This window comes from Tachysurus vachellii, chromosome 7 (assembly GCF_030014155.1).
Source record: "Tachysurus vachellii isolate PV-2020 chromosome 7, HZAU_Pvac_v1, whole genome shotgun sequence".
Lineage (NCBI taxonomy): Eukaryota > Metazoa > Chordata > Actinopteri > Siluriformes > Bagridae > Tachysurus > Tachysurus vachellii.
Window position 1 is genome coordinate 7,743,598 of NC_083466.1, and position 16,394 is coordinate 7,759,991.

The 16,394-nt window shown below is 39.1% G+C and overlaps 2 protein-coding genes across 2 annotated transcripts; both read right to left on the minus strand.

Annotated features, from left to right (window-relative positions):
• Positions 1 to 935: 935 nt before the first annotated feature.
• On the minus strand, positions 936 to 4,475 carry LOC132848116 (uncharacterized protein K02A2.6). Its single transcript, XM_060873608.1, has one exon. The coding sequence runs from the start codon at positions 4,473 to 4,475 to the stop codon at positions 936 to 938; it is 3,540 nt and encodes a 1,179-aa protein (XP_060729591.1).
• Positions 4,476 to 8,648: 4,173 nt separating this feature from the next.
• On the minus strand, positions 8,649 to 11,627 carry and2 (actinodin2). Its single transcript, XM_060873609.1, has 3 exons — positions 11,564 to 11,627; positions 10,574 to 10,713; positions 8,649 to 9,834 (listed from the first exon to the last, which is right to left on the minus strand). Exons 1-3 carry the CDS (start codon positions 11,625 to 11,627, stop codon positions 8,743 to 8,745), a joined length of 1,296 nt encoding a protein of 431 aa, XP_060729592.1. The 3' UTR covers positions 8,649 to 8,742.
• Between the last annotated feature and the right edge of the window lie 4,767 nt (positions 11,628 to 16,394).

The window sequence follows — 16,394 nt, forward strand, 5'->3', positions numbered from 1 at the left end:
TCTTTGCATTAGTGGTGTATCCGTCATTAACGAATCAGTGTTTTGAACAAATCTTGTTCTTCTTTACATCCCTGTAATAATTAATTTTTACAACACTTAAGTCCTGCCTGTGTAAAATGTGATTTCCGTGGAAGCTTTTTTCTGACTATGTTAAATTGTGGGTTGTGAAGGACCATGCCATAGAATGAAAGAAAATGACCCTTACCTAAAGAAACAAGTCACTGACTTGTTGGTCTTAAATGAAATGAACATTCATTCAGTTTAGTGTGAGTTTTTTCTGGTTCAATAAGAGGAGAGATGGGCTGATAATACTGATGAATACACTTATTTTCAGAAACAGGCAAGAGAAAGACAAGGATAAGTGTGGAAGACAGTGTGGGGCCCAGGAATACAGCAAGGAGCAAGCTGGATGAAATGTGAAGGATGAAATGATGATGGTAGATAAAAGAAAAATTGGGACCCAGAATTGGGGGGCTTAGTGGTTAGCACGTTCGCCTCACACCTCCAGGGTTGGGGGTTCGATTCCCGCCTCCACCTTGTGTGTGTGGAGTTTGCATGTTCTCCCCGTGCCTCGGGGGTTTCCTCCCGGGTACTCTGGTTTCCTCCCCGGTCCAAAGACATGCATGATAGGTTGATTGGCATCTCTGGAAAATTGTCCGTAGTGTGTGATTGCGTGAGTGAATGAGAGTGTGTGTGTGTGCCCTGTGATGGGTTGGCACTCCTGCCTTGATCCCCAATGACGCCCGAGATAGGCACAGGCTCCCCGTGACCCGAGATAGTTCGGATAAGCGGTAGAAAATGAATGAGTGAGTGAGAGTGGGACCCAGAGAGGTGAACAGTCAAAAAGCAAAAAGACTGAATTAATAGCATCAGAACATCATTTGGATACAAAAAAAACTGACAGCAGAAAGGTGAGGCAAGATCTAACTACTCAGTCAGAAAATCACACCTAATGGTAGTAATATTACAATGGGCAAGAATTTAAAGTGCTTTTCCAGTCTGTAGTCGCGTGCTAAGACCTCTTGTCCAACTCGGAAATTTCTTGTAGGTCTGTCCTTTATCTGCTCAAATTGTTTATTTTCCACGTCACGTCGAACATTTGGTCTGATGAGATCCAAGCGAGATCTTAAGTTTCTTTTAAGGAACATCATCGCTGGTGTTTGGCCTGTCGTGGCGTGTGCTGCATTCCTGTACATGAAAAGAAAGTTGTCTATTTTGTGTTGTAGCGAAATGCTGTCATTGTCCATTGCTTTTATTGCTTTCTTGAAAGTCTGCACAAACCTTTCCGCCAAGCCATTAGTGGCAGGATGGTATGGCGCAGAAGTGATGTGTTTGACTCCATTCAGCTTCATGAATTTCCGAAACTCGTCTGAGACGAACTGTCGTCCATTATCTGTGCATATCTGCTCTGGCAACCCATTCCTGGAGAATATTGTTCTCAATACCGAAACAGTGTTTTCAGATGTGGTTGTCTTCATCGGAACAACTTCAGGCCATTTAGAATGTGCGTCCACGGCGATCAAGAACATGGAGTCCCTAAATGGACCAGCAAAGTCAACGTGCACTCGTTGCCATGGTGTTGACGGCCATTCCCAGGGATGCAAAGGAGCTAATGGTGGAGAGTTCTGGGTCCGTTGACATCCAGGACAAGCCTTTGCCAGATCCTCAATCTGCTTGTCGATTCCCGGCCACCACATATAACTACGTGCAAGATTCTTCATTTTTACTGTGCCCAAATGCCCTTCATGTAACGTGTCCAACATCTTACTACGCAATTTGGAGGGAACGACAACTCTTAATCCACACATCAGCGTTCCTTGACACACAGAAAGCTGTTCTCTTCTCGCTGAGAATGCTGGATACAGTGAGTTGCCGTGTGCTGGCCACCCGAGAACTGTGATGTCATAGACTTTGGACAATGTGGGGTCATTACGGGTTTCTTTCTGAATAGTGGCATTTGTTACAGGTAACTGACTCACAATTGTGGTGTGAAACACGTCAGCTGGATCCACACTATGTGACTCGTCTGTTGACTTCAGAGGCAGACGTGACAAGCCATCCGCGTTACCATGTAGTTTGGTGCCTTTGTACTCAATATCATATTGGTGAGCACCCAAGAAGAGTGACCAACGCTGCAGCCTAGCTGAGGCCATCGCTGAGACACCCCTCCGCACATTAAAGATCGAGACCAAGGGCTGATGGTCCGTGATCAGGGTGAATCTTTGACCATACAGGTAATGGTGGAACTTTTTTACACCCCACACAAGGCTAAGTGCTTCTCTGTCTATTTGTGCGTAGTTACGTTCTGCTGCCGTTAGTGATCTCGATGCAAAGGCTATCGGTTTTTCTGTGCCTTCTGGAAACTTGTGTGACAGCACAGCGCCAATTCCATACGGCGATGCGTCACATGCCAGCCTGATGGGTATGGATGGATCGAAATGAGTCAGCACTATATCAGAAGTTATGAGCATCTTGGTCTTCTGAAAAGCTTGTTCGCAACTGTCTGACCATTTCCACTGTGTTCTTGTTTGCAACAGTGTATTCAATGGGTGTAGCACGGTCGAGAGGTTTGGAAGAAATTTGTGATAATAGTTCACAAGTCCGAGATATGATCGGAGTTGAGACACATTCTGTGGGTGTGGTGCATTTAACACAGCTTCGATTTTGTCCTGTGACTTGTGTAGACCATCTTTGTCTATCACATGACCACAATAAGAAATCCGAGACTTGAAGAACTCACATTTCTCTTTGTTAGCTCTTAGTCCATACTCACACAGTCGAGTCAGCACACGTTGTAAGTTTTGGAGGTGATCTGCATCGTCCTTCCCTGTTACAATGATATCGTCCAGGTAACACTGCGTTCCTGGAATACCCTGCAGCACCTGGTCCATCGCTCTCTGCCACAAGGCAGGGGCTGATGCAATTCCAAAAACAAGACGGTTGTACTGATAGAGCCCTTTATGTGTGTTGATGGTCAAGAATTTCTTGGATTGCTCATCCATCTCCATCTGGAGGTATGCTTTGGCCAGGTCAATTTTTGAGAAGTGTTCTCCCCTGGACAAGGATGCGAAAATATCTTCAATGCGTGGCAGGGGATACTGTACTACATGAAGAGCTGGATTAACGGTCACTTTAAAGTCCCCACAAATACGCACATCCCCTGTCTTACCCTTTTTGATCACAGGAACTATGGGCGTTGCCCATTCACTCCGTTCAATTTTAGTCAGGATTCCTGTTCTTTCCAAATGATCCAGCTCTGCCTCCACCTTGGGACGAATTGCATATGGGACTGGGCGGGCTTTAAAGAATTTTGGAGAAGTGTCTTCTTTTAACTCCAGAGTCCCTTTTATTCCTTTAAGTGTTCCTATCCCTTTCCGAAACACAGCTTCTGCATTTTGTACAATTTGCGTTAAAGTAATTTGTGTCTCTTTGTTTGTAATTTGCTGGGACATATCCAAGTTTTTTATTGCGTGCCAGTCCAGAGGTATTTTCCTCAGCCATTCACGTCCGAACAATGCAGGCCCTCCATTTTCCAGTACATACAGGTTGAGCTGTTGCTGATTTTCTTTGTAATTCACAGTTACTGGTAATTTTCCTTTTGGAGACACTTTTTCACCAGTATAAGTCTTTAATATCACTGATGTCTGTTGCAGTGGTATTTTTGAAAACAGTCGTTTGTAATCAGCTGCTGAGATGACCGATAAGGCAGATCCAGTGTCTAACTCCATCTTGAGTTTAACACCTGATACTTCTGGCGTAAGCCAAATAACTCTTCGATCTGTCTCTTTAATACTGTACAGTTCCAGGCATGAGAGATCATCAGTATCTGAACTTGTGTTCGCTTCATTTTCAGTTACTTGATGTACAGTGGCAGATTTACGTTTCACTTTGTACATTCTGTCTTTCTGTACCTTCTGTTTATCCATTTTGCATGCTCTCTCGATGTGCCCCTTTTTATGGCATCTTCTACACTCTTTATCCTTGAACCAGCAGTCATTTGCATCATGAGACATTTTTCCACAGCGATAGCATTTTTGTTTTCTTTCCGATTTCAGTGCCAGTTTATTTGTTGCACATTCTATTGATTTTTGTTGCAATTCTAATGCATCTTTTGCTGCAGTCTCCATGGATATTGCAATGTTCAATGCACGATCGAGCGTCAAATCTTTTTCTGTCAGCAGTCTTTTTTGTGTACTTTCATTATGCATACCACAAACAAGTCTGTCTCTTAATGCATCTGCCAGCCCAGCTCCGAACTGACAATGCTCTGACAATCGGCGTAACTCAGCTATGTATTCGGAAACACTTTCTCCTTTAGCTTGGTTCCGCTTGTGGAATCTGAATCTTTCCGCAATTAGTAAAGGTTTGGGGCTCAAATGTTCATTTAAAATGTCCACTACTTGCTGGAACGATTTATCCGCTGGCCTTTCAGGGGTTAACAGACTACGAAGTAGTCCATAAGTTTTCGCTCCCATCACGCTCAGCAAAATTAAAGAGCTTATTATAGATATGCCAAATATCACAAACATTGTGTTCAAGAAACATTGTTTAAACCAAATTTGGATTTTGTTTTGTCTACAATGTCATTGGGAACTATAAGTATATAAATTAACTAAATTAAACATTAACTAAACAAGATATAAAAAAAGATATTCAGTTCTGGGAATAGGGTTTGATTAAAAATACATAGTAGTAAAAGTGTGGTGTAACAAAGGAGTATTGGTCATCAATCAACAATTATAATTTAATATTCCAGAAATTAGTGACTGACAAACTAGAAAACAATGAGCAGATAGGAACATTTTGTTGGTTGTGGAGATTTTAATGCTAGCATTACCCTTTCTGTGAGGAGGAAGAAAGGATATAAATCATCAAAAACTGAGAATCTGTTAGAGGAGAAAGTGATTGTTTTTCTGAATAATGGAGAAGTCTTTAATTAACACAAATTAATATAACAACAGGTAATAACAACTAGAGACCTTACATTAGTCTCAAAGGAAATAGCAAGCGACTATTATTCAGTAAGATGTAAAATATTAATGAAAAAACAGACAGGAATAAATTTGCATGAGAAGTATGTGATATTTTGAGAAAGCAGAGTGGAATGAATTAAGGGAATAATGGAGAAATAAACTGATTCAGAGGATGAGGTTCACTTCTGAGTCTGGTTCCTCTCAAGGTTTCTTCCTCATGTCATCTCAGGGAGTTTTTCCTTGCCACCATCACCTCCGGCTTGCTCATTAGGGATAGATGGTAGAGATAAATAGTAACTTAATTTAAAATGTTTTTTTTTTTTTATCCAGGTTCTGTATTTATGTTTATCTGTTTTAAGACAGTGAATTGTTAAAAGCATTATACAAATAATTGAAATATAGATGTATAGAACACAGAAAGTAATATGGAAGGAAGTTAAAAGGGCTAAGAGAGAATGCTGGCATGCTGATGTCCCTTAGTGACACATGTTTTCGGATTGCGTAGGAAATCTAAAGGATGTGTCCTAGTTTGCACAGGTTAGTGTTGAAAACACAAGATCAACTATCAAAGTTGGTCTTACCTTGAACGCAGGTGTCCTTCGAAGTCCTCTCGGTCTTCTAACAAAGGATCCTCTTCAAGTTCTTCTACCTAATCTATCGTTCGAATCTTTAAATGAAATAGGCAGACTTAGACCTTTTTGTCTTTTCAGGATCCTCACAATGGGAGGCCTTGTTTTTATTAAAAGTAGTGTAATACAGATAGATGTGTGTAATATATGTAAAATAAAAAGAAATTTACAAATAAAAACTCCTCCAAACAGTATTAGAATAAGTAAAAGTTATTAAGATGCAAAGATTATAACAAACCAAGAAACACTCTCTAAGTGTAAACTTGCGTTGGTTCTATGACGCACCCAGAGTATAACATGCACTGAGGCTGTCTACACTAGAATGCACACACAATGTGATTCAAGGCGAGCTTTTATACATTCTGTATCATTACTGTTGCCAGTTGGATTTGGCTGTCGGGTTTTATCCCCATCTCGTTCCCCAACCATTTCTCATCTCCCAAACATATCTCGTCGGTGACTCTGTGTGCTACTAATGTCTTTTTTCTCTATTCTCAAGGTCAACACTTCTATATATGGTTATATGGTTGCAGTTAAAACTGAACTCCTGAAACTGTCAGGCTGTGATTATATATGACTGAAGCTTTCTCTCGCCCTGGAATTCGACAGCAAGCGTTAAAGATTACTCCCAGCAAATACACAGTAGGCTTCATAAGCTTTCACTACAAGAAACAGCTTTTCATTTAAGTTTACAGTCAAAATAAGCAATATTAATCTTATCAACTCTATTACAGGAGAATACATGATTATAAGAAAAAGAAAAGCAATTCAGAGTTCTCTTGGACGTCTGAAAATAAAACATAATAACACATAATGCATTATAATCTTCTTTTCTTTTGGAATCTTCTTCCAGCTGTCTAGGTACAGCGTCTGATCCCTCGGTGTCTTCTTCTAAACACTCATATTCAAATCTTTCAACTCTTCAACCAACTCTTCAACCTTTTGTATTTTTACATCAATTTTCCTTTGTTTATTTACCTTACATTTCTCTTTCCTTTCCCTATTTTTCCTTCTCTTTATATTATCTATTTCCGTCTGTCTTCTGACTGATAAGTTAATAATTGGTTGTGGTGTACCTTTATATTTATTGTTATTTATTTGCTGAGAACCAGTATCAGGGCGTAGGAAGATTCCTGCAACTCCATCCCTTACATGCCAGTGTCTCACAACATCCCGTACATGCCAGCGTCTCACAACAATTCTCCTAGTAAGAGACATGAGGTGTATGATAAGGGTAAATGAAGCAAGAAAGAGAAAATCCATGGTTTCATTAAAATAAATAGCTCAGAAAAAGGTAGGAAAAGTGCAAGGCAAGAATACAGTCAAGTGAACATGAGAAGGGAAGTTACCCCAGTTATAATAGGTGAACTAAAAAGAGTATTAAGTGGTGAAAGGCCAACTGCACCAGGAAAGAATGAGATTAGTTAAATATGTAAAATTTTGCATAACTAATCTCATTCCCAGCTAGATGGATCATTGATGTATATTTTAGGATTGAATAATAAAATATGGAAAAAGGAACAATAACCAGACGATGGAAGGCTTTGCTGTAATACCTATCAGTCAACCAGGGAAAGAAGAACGTAATCAGAATAGCTTCAGGCCAATAGCCTGAACATCTCACATGGGTAAGATTATATGAAAAAATGATAACAGAGAGATTAAAATACTATCTAAAAAGTAGAGGGTTTGTGTCACAGTCTCAGAGTTGCTTTAGGAAGGAGAGAAATGATGGACCCAGGACTGAATCATGAAAGGATAACAAGAAAAGCTGAACGTTGAAAAGAACCAATGGTAACAATATTCTTTGATTTCGAGAAGGCATATGACATGGTGTGGAGATGGTGTACTGATCAACTGCAATATGTTAGGGTTGACAAAAAGAATGAAAGAATGGATAAAGAATTTTTAAGAGAAAGATTTATTCAAGTAAGAGTAGGTGGGGAATGGTATTCCTTGAGGGAGTGAAAATAGTTCCATACTTTTCTTTATCATGATAAATGATCTATTTGGTGTGGGTAGGTGTTTATGATGAGACATTATGACACATAGGCCACAGCTTGCCTTGAAGCTACCTATCAGTTACGTTTTACCATATTCCTAACACCTCCAAAACATAAAAACACAAAGAAGAATGAGTGTCCTTTACAGGCGAAATGTTGTATCTGTTTTTCAGTTTTTTATATATTAATTTTAAAGAGAAAGGATGGCTTTTTTTAGCCAATGGTTTTACCTATTCAAAGAAATTAAGCTACATATACAATGAGGCAACGAACGTCTGACGTCTATTTAATTAAAGGCTTTGTTTAATTAAAAATACGCCTTGAATCGGTTTTAACACAATATCCAAGACAGATATCTTGCAACTGATGATTTCTTGCTATCTTAAAATGCTATAGATTTAATTTTATGAATTCAGAGGATCTATTGGCAGATAAGAGACAAGATTAGCAAAAGATCTAATGAAGCTAAATTCTTAACTAGAAGATTGTGTGATGGTGTTTGATGGTGTGATGGATACGCATTAGCATCACACTCCAGGATTGTTTCTGGAGATTTCTTGTCACAGGTGCAGCTAAACTTTATTGTAGACATTGTATTATTTGCTGAGGACATTTTATTAATACCAATTTATTTTAGAATGAAATTGTTTGAAATCATGTGTTACAGATGACAATAGTAATTGTAAGTCATTAATACACTGAAATCAAGGTTATCTGAAATCAAGGTTATCTGCAGCCACACTATTTTGACTTAATAATTGTTTTATTCATGCAGAAAGTTATAAAAAATAAAAAGATATAAAAAAGAAACTGAACATTTTCCAAGGGCTGTAATGAAATATCATTCACAATTCAAACATGATTGCTGTATTGTACATTTAAAGGAATAAACAGAACTCCATAACCTAGACTTCAAATTATAATGTACAATTACAATTTTTCAATACAAATAAATTCAGTATTGAGTATTGAAATTATTCCTGTAAAGCACAGGCCTCTTCACCTTTTCTGAAGAGTTCTGGCTTCATTACCAGGAGGTCTCTCTTGAGCCGAACACATTAACATTTTTGTGAGTTCCTTTTGAAAAACTACAACTTGGTTGAGTGTTTAAAGCTTTTCAGATAATGGTATGTCCTCTTATTTCTTATAGTGACCCAGGTATCCCCTCAGGAAATCCTCGAATCGTGGGACCGGGTACTGTGGTGCTACATTGGCGTTGCTGGCGTCATCACCACTTTCCAGCTCGTCCTTAGGTTCCTCGGGTGTCTTTTTGTTGTTTTTGGGTTCTGCACGACGCAAACGGCAATTGTAGTCAATCTCAGGATCACAGTCAGGATGTGGCAAGATGATGCCATCCTGCACATTCTTGGCTGCTTCTAGGGAAGCCGGAGGGGCTTGTGGGCTAATCAGTACTGGTTTCATGAGGGCAGATAGGTGAAGGGGTGTCAGCTCACCTTGTGGCACATACTGCAGCACAGGAGCCTTAACTGTGACTAGCCTATTAGCAGAGAGTGGGTTGCACCCCTTTTCAAACAGTGGGTTGCAGTACTGCTCCTTAGGAGCCTCCTCTGCACTTTGGCCAGCTGGTGCTATATTACTGACACAGAGAGGGTCAACAGCAGGGTTGCAATGAGGGTATATATGATGCAGACCTGATGGAGTATTGGCTATCAATGTGGGCCTGCAGTAAGGATCTTTAGAGGGGTCACATCCCAGGTAAGCATAGGAAGGCACTGGGGTAAGAGCAGGCCTATAACCATAAGCAGCACGCAAGTGATACTGCAAGCACTCTGTATCAGATGGGCTGCAGATCCGGAGCAGCTCAGCTCTCTGTTCATTTGAAAGAAAGGGTTTCATTGCTGGGGCATAGAAATCGTATCCAGATGGAGTTTTTATTGGCGAGGGGTACAGAATGGGACTGGGAGATTTAACTGAAAGAGGAGCAGGAGGAGGCACCTCAGAAGCTGTTTGAGGACCAACACGAAAGATACAGTACGGATCAAGATATGGGTTACACACATTCACTGTAGCTTGCTTCAAGGCAGCAGGCATAACAACCTTAGCTGTGGGCTTACTGGTATATTCTGGAATACAATCAGGGTCATCTGACTTAGCACAGGCCTTGTAGACCTCACTCAGGTGGGTGAGGTAATGTCCGTGGGAATTGTCCCCCTCAACCCTGTGTTTATGCTGCAGGTAGATCAAATAGAGCTGGTCCAAACTCTCAATCTGTAGATGTGAAAACGTAGTTTACAAGAGCGGGAGAGATTTTTGCCTGACAATGTTTCATCAACCGCTCTGTTAGGCTGCGTTCACACTGCAAGTCTTAATGCTCAATTCGGATATTTTGCTCAGATCAGATTTTTTTGTTTGGCAGTTCACATTACCTTTTAAAATGTGGCCTATATCAGATACCAGTGTGAACTGTTTGCTGTTTCGAACTGACCGCATGCGCAAACGAACAATAACAATGACGTCACACGCAGCACGCCGTTGCGCTAAAGTTGGCGAGGTTATGGAGGAAGTAAGCATTTTCGCTTTTCTTTCTAAATGTTTGTGTAATGGCAGCACAGAGACGCAGTGTTTTGAAAATTTTCGGATGTCGAGGGCAACTTTTGATTATTTGATCCATTTTGTAGGCGTAGTCACGTTTGTGTGCGTACTCGCCGGCGCATAATTGTGACAGATGTCGATGTAGATTGACGTAAAAGTCGCATCAAATCCGCCTTGGTTGTTCACACTGCGGCCACATTGGAAAAAATCAGATTTGGGTCTGATTCAGAACCACATATGGAAGTGGACTGAATCTGATTTGAAAAAATCAGATCTGGGCTAGATTTGAGTGTTCACACTACTCCTGAAGAAGTCTGACCTGGTCACTTGACCCCAAAAAAACAGATTTGGGCCACTTTTACCTGCAGTGTGAACGTGGTCTTAGTTGATTTATATAATGTATTATATTACTCACCCCCTCCTGGTTGTGGGTGTCCATGTAGTACTTATACCAGGCCCAAAATTCCGGTAATTGTCTGTAGTAAGCAACAGCATTCCTCTTATTGCGTGTCAGCTTCTTCAGGGCTAATGGCTTCTCTTCAGAAAACTCAGCTACTAAATCCACAAATAACATAATAATGTACAATAACTGATTCATTACATAGGCATCAAATGCAAATAACATGGCAGTGACAGCATCCATGATTTTTAGTGATATAAAAAAAATAGATATTTTTTAAAATGCCTATAATATTTCTATATAAGAATACAGAAATAGCAATATTATAGCAATATTTATTTATAGTGATCAGTCCACAGTTAGGTTTAAAATAACCACTTACCGTCTTCTTTTTCTGGGTGCCCCAATGGACCAGCCACAAGAAAATCTGACAATAGTTACAAATAATCTGTCAGATGTTCCAAAGGAAGGAAATGCAGATTTGCTAATCAGCACTTAAACACAAGAACTTTCCCTCTTTGTGAAACCTGAGCCACGTCCTACAGTTTAATGTCCACAGGAGCTTTTAGTGCTGTGCAAATGGGCTTACTGCAACTGTAGCCCCCTACAAGGGCACCTGTTAAACTACAAAGAGCACGGGCTGTGCGCCTGAAGGCTGCAACTTTAATTGCCACCTTGTTGTAAAAAAGATGAAGGGGTTCAAAATGGTCTGTACAGTTAACATTATGACATTATGTGCCATACGTCTGCACCCCCAGTTGGTCCCTTTAGATCTTTATGGCTTGAAGGAAAATCACACTCAGCCAATTACTAAAAGACTTCTGGAGGCTTTTGTTTCAGTACAGTAAAAAAAAAAAAAAAATTATATATCTCCAGTTCTACATGTGATGAAATATGATTTAAGCATTGTTTTTACAAACCAAATTTTGGAATATGCTACAGTAAGTATGTGGAGTTGTATGATATCACTAAAGAAAGATACATTACTATGAGGTTTGTCCTTACCTGGCATTAAGATGATGGCAAGCACAATGCCAGCAAACAGCAAAGACAGCTTGATTCTGGCCATTTCTAAAGCTCCTGGGGATAAAGTCCATGAAGTGAGGAAGAGAGAAAACCTTCTACAGATGACTTTCACCTGGACTAAGTGCTTGTACGCTACTGATAATAACTGCAAGGCTATTGTGATTGATGTGAAAAGTGTTCAAATAATTTTGTTTTTTACCATTAGGAATTTAAAGCATTGCTATCATCAGACACTACCGATACATGAATACAGAAGATCAACATAATTTTAGGAATAATCTGACCATAATTTGTTGTTATATGACAATAAATGTTTGGTCCAAGTACTGACCTCTGTGGTGCACCATAAACAATATCATGTACTAGAGGAACCAGTCAAGATTCCAAGATTATTCAAACATATAATTTAATTGATATTAACAAAAAAAAATATTTGAGTACTGTGAAGTATATAAGTGGATTTTATTAAAGGAGAATACAAATATTTATATCATATAAAATTCTGTGGATATCTAGGTGTCTTAATTATGCTTATTGGGTAAGGTTTTGGAAACAGTATTTTATACATCTAAAATTATATTTTCTTATCATTCATACAATATAAAAGTAATATCACTGTAAGTTCTTCAAAAGATTGTCACAACTGGATGTACCATGCAAAATTATTTTGCAAAACCAATGCTAAAATCTTTTTTTATCTCTCTTTGCAAACAGCTGTAGTGAAATTTCATTTGCAACTCGTTAAATGCTTGTACCTCATTAAAAGCTGGTTAACATGGACTGCATCCTTACCTGCTTCAGCCCAAGTGGTCTAAGCTCCTGGAAAGTGGGGGGAATGTAATCAACTCTACATCCAAGTTCTCTTCTCCCCGAAGACCTGGTGGGCAGTGGAGAGCAACATTTTAAGGAGGTCCATGATCATTAAAAATCAGAAAGGCATGGCATATAGTAGGAGCTTGCGATTGGCTCACACAAAACGGACTCAACAACCAATCCAGGTGCCGTAACCCTACCTTAGCACTGCTAAGAGTACGTAATAATAATAGAAGAAAGACAAGATTGATGAATTTGTAGTTGTTTAAACATGCCACGTGTTCTGTTACTCTTATAGTGTAGAGTTTCTGTAACTCATGATGTGGGGCTCTAATAAAGTTATGGTCAGATTTCTTATGTTTTATGTTTTATGATTATTATTATAAGCATAGTCTTTCTTCAAGGAGTGTTTGACAAGACCTCTTCTTTCACATTAATGAAAGATTAGATGATTACAAAAGTACAAGTCAACTGTTATTGTGGAAAAGGCTTGTCAGTTATGGTTATGTTGTTGGGGTTAATAATTCACATGAATTCATGCTACACTGAGTAAACAGCATGGTGATCTCTCTATAATCATGCTTTGAATTTTTTAAATACAAAATACAAAAAAAGCAATGAAAAGCAGATAAACGCTAAAAATGTGAACCATTTATTTTGTGGGTTTCACGACTTCTATGCCATAGAGGAGGCTCCTTGTTGTACTTCGTTTGGGTGTTATTTCACAACGTTGAAATATTTTGTAAAGCCAGCACATTTCATTATGATAAAATAGAGTATTGCTTGTTTTATCAGCCTGTGATGGGTTGGCACTCCGTCCAGGGTGTATCCTGCCTTGATGCCCGATGACGCCTGAGATAGGCACAGGCTCCCCATGACCCGAGGTAGTTCGGATAAGCGGTAGAAGATGAATGAATGAATGAATGAATGAATGAATGTTTTATCAGCACCCGTTGAATGTATTATCTTGGTTTCTTTCTGCAATAAAAGGAAATCAGATGGTTTTTCTTTACTCTTGGCTTGTCAAATGCTTCACTATATTGTAAGTTTGAGCTGAAGAAAGACTTTCATTGATTTTTAGAGGTAGTTCATTTTAAATCTAATAACAGCCTGCCAAACAATGTACCTTAGGAATACTTCATGGGACAAGAGGTTAAATATTAAAATATGACGCTGTAAATCTAGGAGATGCTTGTGTAAAGCAATAGTAACTCATTTTTTATCTTGTGGGAGGAAACTTTACATAGTATTTTGCTGAAGACCCATTCATCATCTGTCATCATCTGTCATTTCCTGCCAGTTGTATCAGCTGCGCTGCTATTCCTTATATATAATTAAGTACAGAAATATGTGGAAAACAGGTGTTTTGTCCAGAATACAAACCTGCAATCCAGCCTGCAGGCAGTCAAGTACAGATAGATAATATAGGCTGATCATTTTAACATAGCTCATGAAATGAAATGCCAAAGATTCTCAGAGCTGTGAAACATCTGGAACAGAAGACTTGAAGACTAACTGCAAACTAAAACATTTCTGCATCATTAATCTCTTGACTTGAACGTGTCATTTAATTCATTTAAAGAAATACTGACACCATGAAATGCCATGTTATACTGTATATTTTTTTCATAGATTAAAAAACTATGCGGCACTTTGTATAGATGCTGTAATATTTACTGTATACTGTAGACATAACTATATCTATGAAAAAATACATACATATATACCCATAAATCTAAACAAATTACAGTATATGATAAGTGGTGTGACTGTTCTTTAATAATCTTCTAATCTTCGAGAATTATTTAAGCTAGACAGACCAACATAATCAGTCATCAAAGATTTCTGTAAAAGGCCACTGAACACTTGAAATGATATATTCTTGTGTAAAGTCAGAGACAGGAGCAGCAGGTCAGAAAGGTCCCAGTAAAAAAAAAAGGCTTCTGTGGGCTTCCTCACAATATATTTATGGCATGCCTGTTTTTTATTGGCGTCCCCTTAAAAATCCATACCAGTGACACTGAAACAGTCTACAGTACTTCGGTATAACTTGACTTATTGTTATTTAGTCTTAGCGATCATTATTTCTTCCTTGCTGATTAGTTTATCTCTCAATGACAAAAATGAAAGGAATTAAAAAGAAAAGGAATGAAATTAAAAACCCAAAAGAATGAAAAATCAAGAGAAACTATGCAGAGGGAATTGAAATACTGTATGTGAACAGGACATGGAGAAAAATAGAAGAATCAAAACTTGCATTCATGGACACAACTTACTGAAGCGGGGGCACGGTGGCTTAGTGGTTAGCACGTTCGCCTCACACCTCCAGGGTTCGGGGTTCGATTCCCGCCTCCGCCTTGTGTGTGTGGAGTTTGCATGTTCTCCCCGTGCCTCGGGGGTTTCCTCTGGGTACTCCGGTTTCCTCCCACGGTCCAAAGACATGCATGGTAGGTTGATTGGCATCTTTGGAAAATTGTCCTTAGTGTGTGATTGCGTGAGTGAATGAGAGTGTGTGTGTGTGCCCTGCGATGGGTTGGCACTCCGTCCAGGGTGTATCCTGCCTTGATGCCCGATGACGCCTGAGATAGGCACAGGCTCCCCGTGACCCAGGGTCGCTCGGATATGCAGTAGAAAATGAGTAAGTGAGTGAGAATTTACTGCAAGCAGATGATTTAGTCCATAATGTTTGGGGTCCAGTTGCAAAATTACAACCAACAAACCCAGTGGATGCCAGGAGTAAAAACAAGCCACTTGAATGCTGTAGTATTCAATGAATTATGCTTATAATATGGAAGAAGAAAAGTCTAGGATGCTTGCAGCTCCAACTGAATACGGTGTTAATGTTATCACTATAAGATCTGGTTGGATGATTTCTGCAGGTATTCACACCACTGGTGATTTTTTTGGTGGAGTGGTGGTAGCTCAAGTGGTTAAGATTCTGGGTTGTTGATTAGAAGGTTGGAGTTCAAGCCCCAGCAATGCTAATCTGCCACTGTTGTGCCCTTAAGCAAAACTCTTAACCCTTTTTGTTGCAGGGGTGCTGCATCATTGCTGACCCTGCAATTCGACGCTAACTTCTAAAGCTGGGATATGTGAAGAAAGATTTTCACTGTGCATGACGTGTATGTGACAAAATTTTTTTTTCCTCTTTAAGACTAAATGGAAACTTTAAGACTAAAACGAAACCTTAAATTCTTTTCAAATGAAGCAATTAAATACTTCAATATTAAACATAAAAATGCATCTGTGGGTGAAATTCAATATTTTAGCCAATCAAATAAAATAACAATTAAAAATAAAAAAGATCACATAATCTATATCTTAACCTCATTGCATTTCTCCTGGTAAAAGATCACATACAGATCAATAAAATGCAACTAATGACCAATAAAGCACTAAATGGTCTTGTACTATAATATGTAGGCAAGATTTTGGTCTATTATGATCCTTCATGCCTGCATCGATCAAAAGGTGTGCGCTGTTTATTAGAACCTAGCATAATGAAGACTACAGCAGGAGGCAGACCTCTTTCCTTCAAAGGCTCCCAGTTATGGAAAAGCCTACCAATTAGTGTTCAGGGCTCAGGCACAGTCTCACGCTTTAAGTCTAAAGATTGAAAATCTATTTGTTAAAAAGATTTTTTCATTGATAAATTCAGTAATTCAGACGCTTTATATCCCAGGGTGTCTGCGGTAACTTATTGCTCTCTTTGTATTCCTTTTAGCTCTCATAACTAGTCTTGATGGAGTCCCAATTTACACTCTAATCACAATGTGGAACCACTGGAGGACAAGATCATACCTAACACAATTCTCTCTCTGTGGATGAAAATCTCAAGAGATCAGCAGTTTCTGAAATACTCAAACCAGCCTGTCAACAATCATTTCCTGGCCACTGAGATCACGGTTCGATATGAACATTAATTAATGCTTTTGACCAGCATCTGTATGAATTTATGCCTTGTAATGCTGCCATGTGATTGGCTGATTGGATAACT